Genomic DNA, 19,114 nt, shown 5'->3' with positions numbered 1-19,114 from the left:
GGTAGTTTTCTTACATTCCACTGATTTTCCAAACCTATCTCAGGGTCCATCTACAAGCCCATTCCTTAAAGGAAAGTATCCTTATTCTTCCATCTGAAAATGCAATGAAGCACTTGGAACAAGTTTTACCTTTTGAAATGAAGGGAGGAGATATTCAAATCAAATTCAACCAGAAAGATTTAGGCCAGTATGTGAGGTGTTAGTAAAAGTAGAGCAAGGAATCACAGCACATGTTCTTTCTTCTGTCAAGGTAACCAGGAAGCGAAAGAACAGAGTCCCAAAAACCTTGGCAGGGCTGGGGACATAGCTCAGTGGTAAGAGTACGAGCTCCACATGTATGAGGAACTAGGTTCTACATCCAGCACTGTAAATCAACAATGAAATAAAATTCATAATTCCGGGGCTGGAGCGATAGCACAGCGGGTAGGGCATTTGCCTTGCACATGGCCGACCCAGGTTCAATTCCCAGCATCTCATAAGGTCCCCTGAGCACCACCAGGGAGTAATTCCTGAGTGAGCTAGGAGTAACCCCTATGCATGCCAGGTGTGACCCCAAAAAAAAGCAAAAAAATTCATAATTCCTTCATAAAAAGAAAAAGCAAGCTCTCTCCACACCAGAGTTCAGGAGCTTCACATAAGTTCAGAGTAAATACTTAAGTCCAGATTATAGGTGACTTGAAACTCCCAAACTTCCTATAAAGGCTATCAGACTGGTTTACTCGTGATTTCCAATCAGCAAAGCTTAGGGGGAAAGGGGTGTTCTAGATCTTCCTGCTCAAGAGAATTTTAGCTTATCATTTCACCAAGGGGCTGTGAAGATCTTCCCCTGGGGAAGGCATCTCAGAAGGCCAAACAAACAGAACTGACAAGCCCTCACCATACCTTCAAGATGTGTTCATTGGACGCCTTGTCATCAGGGGACACATACAAACGGATGAAGACAGAATTGCTGTATTGACCACGGAATGTCGCCAGTGTCTGCAGAAGGCTGAACTTCCTCTCTGACCAAACCCCTTCAGGGCCGATATTAGATTCAAGAACGGGCCAGCGGAAAGGCGAGTGTCGTAGGATGTGCAGCAATGGCTTTGCATCTGCTTTTTCAATCGCTTCTGGAAGGGAGCACATATTAAGGCAAAGTCAGAATTGCAAGCTGAATCGCCAAACTAGAACACAAGCGCATCTTCTATCTTAAGAGAACATTCTCCTAGGCCTTGGCTTAATACTTCAGCTGTCAGGAGAGGCGAGGTGGGCTGGTCATAACTATAGAGACATAACTGCCTGTGACTCATGCTGTAATGTGACTGTCTAAACCTGGCACTCTTGCCTGGCAGGAGAGCTGACTAGGGAACCTGCAGGATATTGCCTACAAAGAAACGGAGGCTCATTCCAGCAACCCCAGCCAATGAGTGATGGTAGGCTGACAATATGCTGCTGGGCTAAGGAACAACCCTAACTAAGGGAAACTGTGCAATAAAGCTAATCACTCCCCACTGAAGAGGAATTCAGGCTTCAGACGCTTTTGTCATCTTTTATTGCCCCATTCTAGCTCACCAAGTTCTAAGCCCAGAATCTAAACCAGTTAACACTCCCAAAGGCACTGGCCTGGAGAAAGCAGAGCAGGTTTTGTATAAGGCCTCGTTTGGGGCCAGAACAATAGTACAGCAGGTAGGACATTTGCCTTGCACGCGACCGATCCAGGTTCACTCCCTGGCATCCCAGATGGTGCCCCCAAGCACCGCCAGGAGTAATTCCTGAGTGCAGAGTCAGGAGTAATCCCTGAGCATCACCAGGTGTGACTCAAAAAGAAAAAAAATAAGTTTTTTAAATTAAAAATAAATTTAAAAATCCTTGTTTAGGTCCAGTTGTATTCAAAATTCTCAAACAAGCCTAGAGCACCAGGAAATATGCCTGCAAAGTGGGTAGAAGAGCAGGACGTGTCTGATCCTCTTGGGAATCTGAGATTTTTAAACACCAGTAGTTTCCTCAGGACATAACATTCACAAATGTCCTCAGACCATATCTGGTCTTGGGCTTCTGGTTTTTGGAATACCTACAGTGAGCTAGTCTTTGGAGCACACCCCAATTTATCATACTAACTCATAACCCAAAGAATACATGCCATAGGAGGCCACACATAGCGATGCTCAGGGGTTCTTCCTGGCTCTGCACTCGGGGATCACTCCTGGCGGCACCATATAGGATTCTAGGGATCAAACCCGAGTCAACCGTGTATAAGGTAAGCACCCTATCCATTGTACTAGCTCTATGGCCCCAATAGAAATAAAATTGTTTCCATCAAGCCAGCAGCAGAATATTAAAACAGAGCCGGTTAAATCTACACATTGGAGGGGCTGGAGCGATAGCACAGCGGGTAGGGCGTTTGCTTTGCACGCGGCCGACCCGGGTTCAATCCCCGGCATCCCATATGGTCCCCCAAGCACCGCCAGGAGTAATTCCTGAGTGTAAAGCCAGGAGTAACCCCTGAGCATCGCTGGGTTGTGACCCAAAAAGCAAAAAAAAAAAAAAAAAAAAAAAATCTACACATTGGATACTGTTCCTCTCCTTAAACAATACTTTTAAACATAGAGATTATTCTTAGCAGCTCTCTTTTTTCTTAAATTATATATTTAAGAGCAGTATAGCAGGTAGGATGCTTGCCTTGCAGGCAGCTAGGTTCCATTCAACCCCCAGCACCCCATAAGATCCCCCAAGCCCATCAGGAATGTCCCTGAGTACAAAGCCAGGAGTAAGCTCTGGGCACAGCTGGGTGTGTCCCTGACCAAAGAATGTCTTTAAACATTAATATAACTCTGAAGAATCAGGTGATAGTTTATTACTCACTCTCATTCATGCAAGACGAATAGAGTATTTTGGCTTTCTGTATGGCTTCTGTGTCCCGCCTTCTGCTGATTGATTTCTCCAAAAGTGCTAGGAAGGTTGAGGAAAGGTTCATTAGTATCTACCCACACGTGTGCCACACTAGAGGTCATTTGATCATCATGGGCCTGGCCTCCAGAAAATTAAATGTAAAGACAGACAACCCTGGAAAAGACATCTACAAAAGATATGCAGACGGCAGAGCCCATTCTAAGTTGCTTGAGGTAAATAAAAGTAATTTAACATTCTCTTCTTCTAAGGTTCTCCTAACTCAAAGAAAGCAAAAGTTCAATTTCCAACTGTGATGGGACCTGCTGCAGGGGTTAATGTTTTCTGCCACCTACACAAAAAGAAACAGAATTCATTTATTCAAGAACCAAAAATAACTGCATCCTGTTCCTTGTTTCTGCACTGAGTAATATTCTCAACAGAGGCAATTTCACCAGGGTCGGGCTTCTTAAGATTTCTTCATAGTCTGGCCTCTTGCGGAGGTCACCTGGAAGAAATTTCCCATTAGAAGTTTTATTCAATGTTGCATAAACATGCTGCAGGTATAGAAGAAGCTGTTTGGACAGGAAATGGAAAGGTGAGATTGAAAAGTCTACCCAAATCTCCCGAAAACTTGCCCATTTATACATTCCAAGTCCATGTAAATGAGGTCGTGGATATAGAACAGTTGCCAACATAGACACAAGCCCACCTGGAAAAATTATTTTCTATTTATAAAAGCATTTAATGGGCACTGTGGAAAAGGATGTGGTCACTACTTCATTAAATATGGAAAGAAGAAAGCCAAAACTCAGTAAAAATAACCCTTTCCCCCCCCCCCAAAGAACCCCTTGGATAGAGTTGGTATCAATTTACCAACATGAAGCTAAGACAAAGAATCCTTTTGTGGCACCATGGCACTGCCTACACCAAGCTATGTCAAACTGCCATTGTCAAGGCATTTGGGGTTTATTTCTGAAACAACCTAGCAGCCGGTATGACATGATGATACAACAGATGCTTCGGCAGTACTCGGAATAACTTCAAGTGACAATGTGCAGTGTTGATCAAATTAATAATTACATAGTCCCAGAGGAGAAATCTACTTCTAAACTAGAAGCTTTGCAGTTCCCAAAAATGCAGCCCACAGCCCTTGCCCAATTTCTCATAAGCATCTGTTCATCACAAGAGTCTGTATAACTAGATAGGTTCAAAGAAATAAACCGATATCATGTGGAAGTGTTCAATTATTTCAACTCTTTTGGTATTATTTTTGCATTAACATAGCAATGAAAGTGAGAAAACTCTCCACGAGGATACGGAAAGGAGATATGGGGCTGGAGCGATAGCACAGAGGGTAGGGCATTTGCCTTGCACGCGGCCAACCTGGGTTCGAATCCCAGCATCCCATATGGTCCCCTGAGCACCGTCAGGAGTAATTCCTGAGTGCAGAGCCAGGAGTAACCCCTGTGCATCGCTGGGTGTGACCCAAAAAAGCAAAAAGAAAGAAAGAAAGAAAGAAAGAAAGAAAGAAAGAAAGAAAGAAAGAAAGAAAGAAAGAAAGAAAGAAAGAAAGAAAGAAAGAAAGAAAGAAATAAAGAAAGAAAGAAAGAAAGAAAGAAAGAAAGAAAGAAAGAAAGGAGATATATACGCTTTTATATTTCCATCTGGAGGCCATCCCCAGCTGTACTCAGGGCTTATTTTAGGGGTCTTGGGGAAGCAGAGAGAGGGGGATCTGCATGGGGGTACTGGGGATTGAACCCAGGTCAGCCATATGCAAGGCCTACCTGCTATACTACTGCTCTGGCCCCAGCAATTTTTTTAATGAGCAGAAAGTTCTTTGTGGGAGATTGCGGTGGGGGGGGGGATCTGGTGGTGCTCAGGGTCACTCCCAGCTCAGTGCATGGAGATTCAACCCAAGCCTCCTGCAGACAAGGCACATGCTCCGGCCTGGGAGTTATCTCCCCGGCCCTTGAATAGAAAGTTCTTTAATCCCACTGCATAACATACAGGTTCATTTCAATCACACCATGTGCCTTTCCACCACGTTGCCTTTGACAGTCATTGGATGGTTGGGGAGGAAGATCTGGAAGTAAATCACCTGAATGTCACTCGGGTGTGGTGTTATTTTCAGAGGATAGATGCTCCACAGGCTGCAAACGTAAGGGCCCAAAGGTGCCATGAGAACAAAAGAATTCCAAGTATTGACTCTGTATGTGAATGTGCATCCAAGGTACTCTATCATACAATGACAAATAGAGCACATTCATACATGGAAAAGGACAACCCACAGGCCATTGGGGGGGGCGGGTGAAGGGACATACACTCGCTGATACTCTGGTGCTAATTCTGGCTCTGTGCTCAGGAGTAATCCCTGGCAGTGCTCAGGGAACCATATGTGGTTGCGGGGATTCAAATCAGAGTTAGCCGGATGTGAGGCATGAGCCTTAACTCCCGTATCATCTCTCCCTCCCCAGCAACCTCCAGCCCTTAATCATGCACACAAATATCAATAATCTGTGTCTGCTGAAAATCGGTTCTCTGTACCAGAATTCAGCTATCACAAATTCCTTGTCACGGTCTTTCCCTTCTCCTTCTCTTTGTACGAGCCAGCAGGAGAACATTTGTATGCAGACAGCGATGTGGCAATCAGTTGGCAGCATCCATTTTATTTATCTCTGTATTTGAATTAGTGGTAAGAGGAATGAAATCGAGCCTGGAGAGTCATTAATGAGCATAAAACAAAGCCTGCCTATCAAAGGCAATTACTCAGGTTATTAAAATGTCCCTAAAGCGCTGAGAAGGGCTTCTGGGTCACCCCAGCAAGGGCATTCCTATCCTCTGCATTGTTTATTGGAGGATTTCGCAGCCTGCCCACGGTCTCCCGACATGCTGCTATTCACAATCAGGTTAGGAGAGAAAAAGAAAATCCCACTTTACAAAAGTCTACAGTGCAACAAACCTCAGACTTTAAAATTGGTTTCAAGGCACTTCTGCTCACCACATTGCAGTTTTATATATGTTGCTATTTTCTCATGCTCACACAAATAAAGCCTTGAAAAAGATGATGGAAAAGATGTCAAGGGGATTGGCTTTCAACCGCAAACATGGGCTCAGTTGCAGCCGCTTTGTAGCTGGAACTTTAGCTATTTAATCGAAGGCTCAGTTGCTTCCTTCTTCACTGGATAACAGTCCTACATCCCAGGGCTGCAGTGTGGACTAACCTGGGGGCATGCAGACATCCCCAGCAGTGCTCAGGGACCCAGGAGCCACTCCCAGTAACTCTTGTCCAGCAGTGCAAGCCCAAGACTTGGGTGCCTGGACCCAAATATGTGGTGCTGCTCAGGTCCACCCAGGCTAGACCCAGCAGTGATCAGAGGCCGTGTGGTGCCAGGGATGCAACTTGGGGCCATAGCATGCAAGGCATATGTTCTAGTGATTTGAGCCATCTCCTAGGCCTGCACTCAGACTTTTAATGAACAGAAAGTCCCTATTTCAATGCCTGGGAACATGATCAGTGATCAATCAATGGTGGCTTACACAGCATTACCAGCTGAGCCAGCCTGTTCAAAATTGTAAAATCCTCAAGCTCCTTTTCAGCACTTACTCCAGAAAGATTTTTTTCCTCCTCCCTCAACAGGATTTGGAAGCCAAAGACCTGGCACTAACCGAAGACATGGCCAGTGTGTGTGCAGGACAATCTCACTTTCCCCAACCACGGAGGTGTCAACGCTCCATGTCAAAGGCAGTGCAACATAGAAAATTGTTTTGTTCACATTCCTCATCCTGAATTGGGCATTTTCTTTCTTTTTTTTTTTTTTTTGCTTTTTGGGTCACACCTGGTGATGCACAGGGGTCACTCCTGGCTCATGCATTCAGGAATCACCCCTGGCGGTGCTCAGGGGACCATATGGGATGCTGGGATTCGAACCCCAGTCAGCCGCGTGCAAGGCAAATGCCCTACCTGCTGTGCTATCGCTCCAGCCCCTGGGCATTTTCATTTTTAATATAAACTTTTTCAATAAAAAATATCACATGCCTGTAGAAGAGTACACCAGTCACATTCTGCAGGGCTTTTAGAAACCCACATTGCCATCAGAACATGGTGCCCTTGGCAACCCTTGGCAATCCTCACTTCCAGTCCCTCTGAGCAAGGCAGCCAACATCCTTGTTTGTGAAATATTTACTTCAATCTACCCCCCCCCATTTCTATTGGGTAATCTGAGTGGAAGAAGTTCTTTACGCTTTCTACACTTAAGTCCTTTGCTGTATATTTGTACTGCAAAAACTTCCGGAACACGGGAAGTAACTCCACAGCTCAGAGCGCATGCTCTGCATGTAAGAGATCTGGGTTCTATACCTGGTACCACATGGTTCCCTGAGCATGCCCAGGTGTGACCCACGAGCATAGAGATAGGAGTAGTCCCTGAGCCTCACTAAGGAAATAAAGCCTTCCATCCAAAAAATAGAAGTTTCTCCTGCTCCAGACTTTATTTCCTTCGGAGATTTTAATATATTACATAAAATACTAATAGGTTTCATTTTAGTATTTTTCAATTTACCCATTCTTTTCCACTCATGGTTAGCATATTTTTTATCCTATTTAAGAAATCTTGGGGCTAGAGCGATAGTGCAGCGGGTAGGGCATTTGCCTTGCATGCGGCCAACCAGAGTTCAGGCTCCAGCATCCAATATGGTCCCTTGAGCACTGCCAGGAGTAATTCCTGAGTGCAAAGCCAGGAGAAACCCCTGTGCACCACCGGGTGTGACCCAAAAAGCAAAAAAAGAACAAAGAAATCTTGGAGCCAGAGACATAGTACAGCAGGTAGGTTCTTGCTTTGCATAAGGCCAAGGGTTCAGCCCTGGGCATCCATTGGTTCCCCCACCCACACACACACACACCAGCCTGGATAAGAATAATCCCTGAGCTCAGAGCCAGGAGTAAACCCTAAGCACTCCCAGATGTGGCCCAATCAAAAACAAATAAAAGGAAATCTTTGCCTTTTGTTTGTTTTGCCTTTGCCTTCATGCCCAAGGACGAGAAGCTACTATACTGTTTTCCTAAACAATCCTAATTATGTCCCATTTAAATCTAAAGTTCATGTCGAACTTGTTTTGCCTTCAATGTGGACAACCATAAGTTTATAATACAAAACTTGTCCTCGCAAATCATATGAGAATTTTATGAAGATGTTCAGTCATTGAGCCTCAGATATTCTCATTCCCCATGAGATCACACACTCTTTTAAGCAGGGCGAGGTTGCATGCATTTTTTATATATGGGACATGGTGCTTGGCACAGCTGAAGCTCAATGAACATTTGCTGAGTTAAATTTGTAAGTCTAGGAGGTTTTCATCCCACTAAAAAGGAACTGGGAGAAGGAACTGAGCTGGCTACTTTGATCATTTTTTAAAAATCAGCAAAGTCCATCCCTAATTTTCTTTCATCATGTTCTAGTCCCTAGATCAGCAATCATACGCAAGATTCATTCATCTGTTTTCATAAACACTGTTTAGGATCCCAAAGTTTTGCCTTACCAGTAGTCTCAACCAAATCATCCACTTCCTGCTGTTCTGCGCTGAGTGATGGGGCTTTTGACAGTGAGTGGGCATTTGACTTCCCTTAAACTAAGAAACTGAGACAGAGCCATCAGTTCTACTCACTCAACTCACTTCTGCTCACACAGGGCCTTTATTGATGGCTTTAGAACAAGAAGACACAAATTCAGAAAAAAAGAAGGATGAGACTCCTAGGGATTTGGCAGCCTGTCTCTACCCCCCAAGTAAGAGTGAAGTTCCTGACACTCACGTGTGCCTCAGGCCAGCCTTGTGATTCTTTTCTGCACTACGTAGGCCTTTCCCAGGAAAAGATGGGGTTTTTAGGGCTCCACACCCAGTAGTGCTCATGGGCTATACGCTGCAGTGCTCAGAAGGCGAAACATGCTAAGTAAATGCTCTACAAGTTAAGCTAGCACCCCAGTCCCAACTAAAGCTGTCTTAAAATTACACAGAGAGAGTTTTGTAGGCCTATAAGCAAACATCTACCAAGATCTACCAAGAAACACACACAGCTTTAGGCCTATAAGCAAACACCCTATCAAGACCAAAGATTATTGGATGTGGCCCCCAAAAAATTAATAAAATGAAATTACCACAATTTTGGAAAACCATATCTGGTGATCAAAGGTAAAGCATGTCCTTCCTCACATGCATAATAAAATGTTCTCTCTCTCATATACATATACATGTAAAATTACGTATCACTGTCATCCCGGGATGTATAATTTTTCCAAAATTATGGTAATTTCATTTTACTAATATTTTTTGGGGCCACATCCAACAATCCTTGGTCTTGGTAGGGTGTTTGCTTATAGGCCTAAGGCTGTGTGTGTGTCTTGGTAGATCTTGGTAGACGTTTGCTTACAGGCCATATGTATATAAAATTGAGGACATTTGGGTTTGTTTTGGGCCACATCTGGCTGTGCTCAGGGCATACTCCTGGCTCTGCACTCAGGGAACATTCCTGGCAGGCTGGGGGGAATCATATGGGAGGCTGGAGATCAAACTCAGGTCGACCACTTGCAAGGCAAGTGTCCTACCCACTGTACTATCTCTCCAACCCAATTGAGGCACTTCAGTTACACTCACTATACCCAAGTTGCAAGTGCTGACAATACAATGGCAGTTGTAAAGGGCTCTTGGAGGCTCTAAGGCCTGTAGATATGGGCTGAGTCACACTTGGGGCTCAATTCAGCAGCTATTACTGACTGGCTCTGTGCTCAGGAGTGACCTCTGGTGTGTTCAGGAGAACATATATGACAATGGGGATTCAAGCCCCCTCTAGCTGCCTGCAAGACACCACCTCACCACCTGTACTATCGCTCCAGCCCATATATTTAAACTCTCTGATCACGTCTGGGCGTCTCCTTTGGTGGTACTTAAAAGCCACCTCATCCATGGTTGAATGCCTCCTCTAATCTCCTATTTTTAGTCCTTGTTGATTCTCTAGGCTACAGACTTCAATTTGGTCTCTGGTCTCCTCCATTTATTTACGAAACTGAGAAATTTCATTTTTTGAACTCACACTGCGTGGGTATTAAATTCTTAGGCATTTCAATCAGGAGACTCTAAATCAGCTTGCAAAGCCCGTTGTTATTCTCATTAAAAAATAAAATTCAAGTTAACTATGTCATGGTCTGCAGATCCCATAACTCTCATGTTTTCTCAAAAATTGTGTGACACTCCACTTTGCAGTTTCTCGGGCCCATAGTTGGTCAAGCATGGGATTAACTGAGTCTGTTTGACATACGGAAAAGACAATACAAGCTGATATTTCTCATTCTTCTGGGAAACTCCCACTTAAATATGGGGAAAGAAACTGTCAGAAATCATTTCTCTGTCCATTTTTTATGATCATCTTATGTGATAATTGGCTGGCATCAGCCAAAGAAAAGGGGGCAGAGATTATTTTGTGGGCATTTAAACCCTCTAACTCATCCATCTAAATCATGGGTTACCCAATAACAAAAAAGAAATACCCCATTTTCATACAAAAGCCCTCTTTGTCCATAATGAAACTAATCTTGTAAAACTACCAGACACTTGAAAACTCAACAGAAGGTAACTTTTGGGCTATGCTCATTTATAAGGTACTGTATAAGGATTAACTATCAGAGTTGCACTTGAAGATAATTTAAATTAAAATTTTAAGAGGTATTTGATAGCCTCGCATTACAATGAATCTGTCCATATAATATTTTGAGGGGCTAGAGAGATAGCACAACAGGTAGGGCGTTTGCCTTGCACATGGCTGACTTGGGTTCGATTCCCAGCATCCCATATAGTCTCCCGAGCACTGCCAGGAGTGAATCCTGAGTTCATGAGCCAGGATTAACCCCTGTGCATCGCCAGGTATGACCCAAAAAGAAAAAAGAAAAAAAACATAATATTTTGATTCATAAAAATACCTTGCCAGGGGGCTGGAACAATAGCACAGCGGGTAGGGTGTTTGCCTTGCATGCGGCCAACCCAGGTTAGAATCCCTGCATCCCTTATGGTCCCCCAAGCACTTCCAGGAGTAATTCCTGAGTGCAGAGCCAGGAGTAGCCCCTGTGCATCACCAAGTGTGACCCAAAATAAGCAAAAAAAAAAAAACCTTTCCAGGCTAGATAATTTATAGCTTAGTAATTCAGGGTAAGGCTTATGCTGAACTTAAGAGTCAGTCAAGGGGCCGGAGCCATAGTACAGCGGGTAGGGCGTCTGCCTTGCATGTGGCCAACCCGGATTCGATACCTGGCACCCATATGGTCCCCCAAGCATGCCCAGGAATGATTCCTGAGTGCAGAGCTCGGTGTGACCCAAAATTCAAAAATAGAGTTGGTTGAACCCATCTTATGATCTTTTTCCCCCATAGTAAGAACTCCAATTACAGCCTCTCCTGCCTCCTATCTCAACCACCTTAATGGTACAAAGGAAAGGTTATGACGGGAGGTTCAAGAGACTTAAGTGTGTCTTGGCTAAGTAGCCCTGAGACATCCAAGGACCAACTGGTGACAGCAGGGGATGGTCCTTTATTATGCACCAGCTCTGTGGCAGACGTATCATGTATATGACCTTCACGAACACATGAAATAAATTGGAATAAGCTCATATAGTAAACACTAGACCTTGAATTGGGCCTCAGGCCTCTGTCCCCTGCTCATTCAACTTTCATGGCCCCAGAAAATTTCCTCATGTTGTTTATGTGAACACCAAATCCGAAGAAGTGAAACCAGAGGAAGCGATTCCCTCCTGAAACCTCTTTACAGCATTCTTCATAACTGAAGGACACAGCTTTCCGAGTGACACAGAGACTGGTTTGGGCAGTGGTGAATGACTCTGTGTTGCATCATCCACCCCCTTGCACCTGGCCACACTGTGACAGGGACACTTATTTCCAATGCGCCGAAGTGGGAGGCTCAAGGAGCAAACGGAAGGTAAGTGGTGCCTGAGGCTTGTCTTCCTAGTCCATCCTCACTTACTGCAGAGCTTTCAAGTCCAGCCTTCCTCAGAATCATGGCCCTTAGGGCCAGGAGGATTGTCCCATCGCTGAAAGACTGCTTCATGAGTGAAGGGGAGAAGGCAGATGGAATAGAGAAGGGATCTCTAAGAAAATGATGGTTGGAGGAACCAGTTGGGATGGGAGATGCATACTGAAAGTAGATAATGGACCAAACATGATGACCTCTCAGTGTCTGTGTTGCAAGCCATAATGCCCAAAAGTAGAGAGAGAGAGAGTATGGAGAATATTGTCTGCCATGGAGACAGGGGGAGGGTGGGGAAGGGGGGGTATACCTGGGATATTGGTGGTGGGGAATGTGCACTGGTGGAGGGGTGGGTGTTTGATCATTGTGAGATTGTAACCCAAACATGAAAGCCTGTGACTATCTCATGGTGATTCAATAAAATAAAATTTTAAAAAAAATCATGGCCCTTAAACACTGGGCAGCCTTCCTCCAGAGCAGCTGATTCAGTTTGTTAAGGGTTCAGCTGAGGAATTTGCAATTCCAACACATTTTCGGAAAAGGCCAATGCTGCAGGTCCAGAGAACCTTTGAGAACCACTGGTTGAAGCCCACAAGGCTTCCCTGTCCCCTCCTCCCATGTCATCACTGATCATCAGTCTTGATTCCCTCTCTACTCCCCACCCCACCCAAAGACAAACAAGAAGCATTTGTCCTTTGCTGATTTCCTCACTCTCTGGCTCCATTTTATTTTATTTTATTTTTTGCTTTTTCAGTCACACCCAGCAAAGCACAGGGGTCACTCCTGGCTCTGCAATCAGAAATTACCCCTGGCGGTGCTCAGGGGACCATATGGGATGCTGGGAATTGAACCCGGGTCGGCCACGTGCAAGGCAAACGCCCTACCCGCTGTGCTATCGCTCCAGCCCCACTCTCTGGCTCCATTTTAATTCCGTGTCAACATTACTCATAGAGAGCATTTTTTTTTAGTGCTGCGAAGCCTCCTAGCCTGGATGCATTTTGGCCACCGTTGGCTCCTGAGATTTGCAGAGCCCTCCCACCTCTTAAAAAGGCCTTTTCTCAAAGGTGCATTACAAGGTAGGTTTGAAGTGAGGACTTAGTCACTGGTTCAGGTGCAGGGGGAAATAAGTCACATGCCAGGAAGATTTGTAAAGTGAAAAAACGAGAATTCCGGACTATTTTCGACTCCAGCTCATACCACGCCCTAAGGGGAATAAAAGAGGGATAAATATTGCGTCTCTGAAATCCTAAAAAATCTGAGCCCCAGACTTCACAATTCCGCCCTCATCTATGAACATGCCATCAAAACACCGTAAACACAGGTTTCAGTAACCACTTCCCAAGTAACCCTTGTTTTCCCTCCTACCTTCCCTGCGGAGGTAAAAGCTGCAGTAGTTCTATTCCTGGGGCTCAAACCACAGAGTGTGATCAGGGGAGACGGGCCCTCTAAAATTGGGTTGCTGAGAGTGAGGGTTTAAAAACTGGGTTTGTTCTCCATCCAGGATCCTCTCTTCTTAAAGAGAAGCACAAACAGGAAAGCCCCAAAATACGAGAGGATGGAGAGAAAAGAGCTCAACTCCCATGACCGTCAGCGGTTGCTCAGGTCCCTCTACATTCTATCATGTAATAAGGGCACTGGGCCAAGTATTCTTTTCCTGGGGCCAAAGAAATTGGGATCTCCAAACTTCACAGATAACTGAGGAGGAGAGGGGGCCACTCAATAATTCCTGGGGTTTTCTAAAACTATATTCTGTAGATCTCAAGCCTTCAGACAGATCAGCAGGGGCCAGAGCGATAGCACAGCAGGTGTATTTTTTGCCTTGCACATGGCCAACCCGGGTTTGATTCCCCAGCATCCCATATGGTCCCCCAGTAATGCCAAGAGTCATTCCTGAGTGCAGAGCCAGGAGTGATCCCTGAGCATCGCCAGCTGTGACCCAAAAAAGCAAAAAAAAAGACAGATCAGCACACATCACACAGTTGATGTGTGGTGATGTGGGTCACCACACATCAACTACCGTCTCCAAGCTATTCTCCCACAGGCCACTGGGCTCTTGCAAGGCACCTCATTCATCGCTTTCCTGAAAATCTTTGCAGGACCTTCCAGCCTGTGTGCTACCTCATCCCCTCATTGTGTTTCCTTTCAACTCTGAGCTCCAGTCACACTGGGCTTCTTGGAGTTCCTCAAAGGCACTAGCTGGATAGTGCCTCTGCTCACATAGCTCTTTCCGCCTGGGTTAAAATTGGAGACATTTGAAATGTAAGACCCATAATCTGTGGGGGACAAATTATATGGTTGGATTGGTTTGGTCAAGTCACAATTTCCTTGACCTTTGCTTCCTTGGATATAGGGCAAAGACAGAAATAAACGATGGCTGGCTTTATAGAATTCGAGTGAGGAATCATAGAGAAAACAAATGATTTGCTAAAGGAATAAAATTAGTAACGAGAACTGCTCGAGCCTTGGGGAAGAGAATTTATGAGGTTAGACGAGACAGCCGGTAGGAGCAGCAGTTCAATTTTGGACTTAGTGTGAATGGCCGCTACAGGAAATCTCTCCGGTTAGTAACACAGGCAGACATGCGAGTATACGAGCATGAATTTATGCACATCTGTTTCATAAATATCAGTTTCCAAGCCTACCTTGCCCTATTTTAACTTTTTCATAAAATGAAATTGCCTTCCCATTTTATCAATTGAAAAGGTCTATTTATGCATGTTGAGAACATATCTCTCAGGATGGAGATATGGGAATTAAGCAGATACAAGATTAAGACTCTTGTCTTGCATGTAGCCAACCCCAAAGGAAGTAGTCCCAGAACACTACTGGGTGTGCCCTCAGATACCTAAATGAATAAAAAGAATCTCTCACTGAGCAAATATTAACAACAATGAAGCTTTCCACACAAACATATCTGGTTTGTGACAAGCTATTTTCCTGCAGCATGTAATGAATTTTCCTGTTATGGGTAGTGTCATTTTACATGGAACATTCCCTTGACACTTTAAAGCAAATAGTTCGTCATTACTAATTCATTAAGCATTCACATAGATGTGATTAATCACAATGAACTAATGTGGTATTAATGGGTAGGTTATTAATCTGCAATTACATGCAGATTTCCTAATATACTCAAGTTGCCCAAGTTTTGGAAGAAGGCAAAGGAAAACAAAATGAATAAGTCTTTCAGAAAACAAATTAAGAGAAAGAAATCTCTGTGCTCTGTAAAACATTTAGAATTCTTGTTCCCCTTTTTATACTAAAACCTCTGCATTTGACCAATACCATAATGTTTGTAATATATTTTCATCAGGATTATCTTATAAATTAGCATAAAAAGCAGAATTTCTACAGCAATACACTATACCCTTAGATGTAGTAAAGCTGGCTAGCCAACATAGGTACCCCAGTAATTTGTCAGAGTACAAACTCACTTTGCAGATTTACTGACTCAGAATCTGCATTCTAGCAAGAATTACAGGTGACTCTGATACACATTAATGGTTGGGGGAGGGGCGGGAGCCATGGTACAACATTTCCCTTGCATGCTGCTGACCTGGGTTTGATCCCCGGCATCCCATATGGTCCCCTGAGTACTGTCAGGAGTAACACCTGAGCATTGCCAAGTGTGGCCAAAAACCAAATAAAATAAAATAAAGATTGGGGGAAGGTGCAGTTAGAGGAGGTGGTGGTTAGGGAGTCATTGTATGCTCCAGTCTAGATGTGCTAGGGAGAGAGCATGATGCAAAAATCACACTGAATGTGTTGAGAGCACCTAAGCAAGATGGCTATGGCATGTAGTTGAGCATCCTGGGTTATTCGAAGTACAATTTACATACCATACACCAATTATTTTTCACATCTCAGCATCTCTGAAATTGGAATCTATCTTGAAAGGGTCAGCCAGGCCCAGTCGGGAGTCACTGCCATTGTCTACCTATGCATCAGCTTGATCTAACAGTTCTCACAGTTGACACTCCAAGCAACTTGGTTATATGGCTGGTAAACAGTCACTGAAGTATCTTCAGAAAGATTTTATGACAATTTGTCAATGAAATGACAACTTACTGCATATTTCCAAAGGCAAGCTTGGAGAAAAATCTCTAATATAATTAGGAAGTAGGTTTTCAAGAAATGTCAAATCCCTGCTGTTCGTTGATGAGAAAGAGGGCAATATTAGGTTAGAAAACAAAAACATCGATGACTTGAAATCAAAAAGACTCTGTGACGGCCAGACATGTGGCTCAGTTGTACATGAAACCTGGGTATGTTCCCTGGCCCTGCAGGAAAAAAATAAAACTGCAAAGAAATTTTAGAAATACTTTCAACAATCCCTTTTTTCTTGCATTGTCCTGTTTAATGAATGATTGTCACAAAGCAATGTCTGATGAAAGTTAACATCTAAAAAACTATCTCAGTGAACATAAAAATTCCATGTGATAAGAATGCAGTGTAGAGGCTGGAGCAATAGCACCGAGGGTAGGGCATTTGCCTTGCACATGGCCGACCTGGGTTCGATTCCCACCATCCCATATGGTCCCCTGAGCACTGCCAGGGGTAATTCTTGAGTGCTGAGCCAGGAGTAACCCCTGTGCAGAGCCAGGTGTGACTCAAAAAAGAAAAAAAAAGAAGAATGTAGTGTAGCATAGACTTCAATGCAAACTTTAAACAATAGCATTTCTTCAGCTGACTTTTTTGGGGGTGGTGCCACACCTAATAGTTCTCAGGGCTTACTCCTAGCTCTGCACTCAGGGATAACCCCTGGCAGGGAGGCAGGGACAGGGGACCATATGTAGTATTGAGGGTTGATCCCAAGTCGGGTGCATTCAAGGCAAGTGCCCTACCCGCTATCCTATTACTCCGGTCCCTTCCAATTGATGTTTTTATTCAAGGAAATATGCTATTAATTTTTTAACTTTTTATTGAATCACTGTGAGATAGACCCTTACAAAAATGCTCATGTCTGGATTTCAGTCATACAGTGTTCCAACACCCATCCCTCCACCAGTGTACATTTCCCAGCACCAGTGTCCCCAGGTTCCCTCCCATCACCCCCACCCCCTCTATGGCAGGCCTCTCTCTCTCTCTCTCTCTCACACACACACACACACAAACACATTATGGTTTGCAATATTGATACTGAAAGGTTATCAAGAATATCCCTTATCTACTTTTAACCTCAGACCTTGTCCAGCATGATCAATCCCAGTTATTATTTTCATACTGGTCTCTTCTCTATCTTACCTACCCTCAGCCCCCGCACACTTGTGGTTAGTTCCAACCACTGACCAGTCCTCCTAACTGCTGTTTTCACTGGCCGTGGATATTCTTCTTCTACTATATATACGTCTATATGCCACAAATGAATGCAGTCATTCTCTATCTGTCCCTCTCCTTCTGACTCCTTTCACTCAGCATGATACTCTCCGTGTCCATCCATTTATAGGCAAATTTTATGACTTCATTTTCCCTGACAATGTGCTATTCATTTAGCTAAGGCTATGGGACACTCAGCAGTACTTGCATTCTCTGGCTGAAAATTAAGTCAAATAAATATAACCCCCAAATTACATATTAACTAGAGCCTTACCACTACAAAGAACCAATATTTTTCCATTCTGAGAAATAATAAATGTGTCCAGAATATTAAAGCCATATTTGGATTTCAATAAAAGAAGGCAAAACAAAAAGCGATTCCAAAAGACTCCAAAAGCCTTTTCAGGACAAACGCCCCTCCAGATGACAAGAGTCATTTTTAATTCTTAAATATTGGGTTTCACACACAGTCAGGTCCCAGGGGCAGAAACCCAAGCTGGGCCGAGAGGAGAGGCGGCGTGAGGCCACTGGTGAGGGCAGCTTCCTGGGGATCCTGCCGCCTGCAGACCTCAGGGCGAGCCACAATTGCCTCCTTTCCACACCCAGCTCTGCCCACGACTTCCCCACACAGACATGCTTCATCCTGGCAATGACCCACAGCTTCCAAAGCCCAGCTTCCCTCTCCACGGCATCCAGGCTCCACACGGACAAGCCCTGCGACCTCAGTTCAAAGAACAGAACTCTGGGTCTCCGTCTCCTGCCCCAGCTTGCCATCCAGGCTGGTGTGCCAATGAAGGCAAGGGGGGGCTGCATGCTCCTTTCTTAGCTGACAGGATTCTGGGACTGGGTCAAGCGCTGGGAAAAGGATCTCACTGGGGACATAGTAGAGGTTGGCCTTGCCCAACGGGAGGCCTCAATTTCAACCCCAGCACCAGCACTGGGAAACGGGTCCGGGAGACATCAAGGGCAGGAGCACAAGCTTTGCACGGGGGAGGCGCAGGTTAGATCCCAGGCATAGTTTGTTGACTATCACCCCCTTTGCTGAAGGGAGAAGGAGGGAGAGAGAGAAACTCGAGAAATGTAATTGAGAAAATTGGGTTAACTGAGAAAAAAATAAGATGTGAGGATATTTGAGCTGCAAAGCACGTGCTGTGCCGAGATTTCAAAGTGTTACACCACATGGCCCACAGGTATCACCCTAGAGGATTCTGAGCACCACCTGTGAGTCCCCTGTGCTTCTTCGTACCACAGGGCAAGAACACGGTTTGTCCAGTCAACTATCTTCAAGACTGGGTCCCAGGTCCCCTTAGCACTGCTTTGAGGCTCACGCACATGCATGCACACACACGCACACACACACACACACACACACACACTCACACCCTTAACAGACTACCTAGAACATTGCTTGGCACTCTTTAATGTCAACTAGGAAGCATACTGTTACAGTGATTATTATAATGGCTCTCCTCTCAGAAAACTCCCAGAAACTTCTCCCGAGACCATGGCTCTAGTACTCCGCTCTGTGCGTTAGGCATTGCCTGCAAAAAAGGTTCATATCCTGGACCTCTTATTAGAACTGTGGGCTGTGAAGGGTAAAAATACACAAGCCCAGACCACACCCCAGACCAAACTCATCAGAACGTCTGAGGACAGAGCCAGGCATCTGTACATTTTCAGCTCCCCTGTGTTTCATTGTGCTGAGAAGCTCTGCCTGAGAAGCTTCTGCTCCAAGAACAGGGGCCACACAAGGCCAGGGAGTGCGAGGAGTGTGGCTGAACGATGGAGGAGAGACGCTACACATGTAAGCAACATGAAAAGCACAATGACGTTATAGGAAAGAATGCCAAATGTCAGGCTGGATCGACAGCACAGTGGATAGGGCATTTGCTTTGCACACAGCCAACACG

General features: G+C 44.7%; 1 protein-coding gene across 2 annotated transcripts in view; it reads right to left on the bottom strand.

The window, feature by feature from the left end:
* Positions 1–19,114, bottom strand: part of PHEX (phosphate regulating endopeptidase X-linked) — a 256,340-nt gene that overhangs the window by 211,853 nt on the left and 25,373 nt on the right. For both annotated transcript variants that reach the window (XM_004612239.3, XM_012933584.2), the window contains exons 4-5: positions 2,842–2,928; positions 883–1,109 (exon numbers count right to left, since the gene is read on the bottom strand). In XM_004612239.3, the coding sequence (XP_004612296.1) occupies positions 883–1,109; positions 2,842–2,928 (314 nt within the window). The remainder of the gene's footprint in view (positions 1–882; positions 1,110–2,841; positions 2,929–19,114) is intronic.

This window comes from Sorex araneus, chromosome X, assembly GCF_027595985.1.
Source record: "Sorex araneus isolate mSorAra2 chromosome X, mSorAra2.pri, whole genome shotgun sequence".
Taxonomy (NCBI): Eukaryota; Metazoa; Chordata; class Mammalia; order Eulipotyphla; family Soricidae; genus Sorex; species Sorex araneus.
This window is presented reverse-complemented; position numbering and strand designations above follow the sequence as displayed.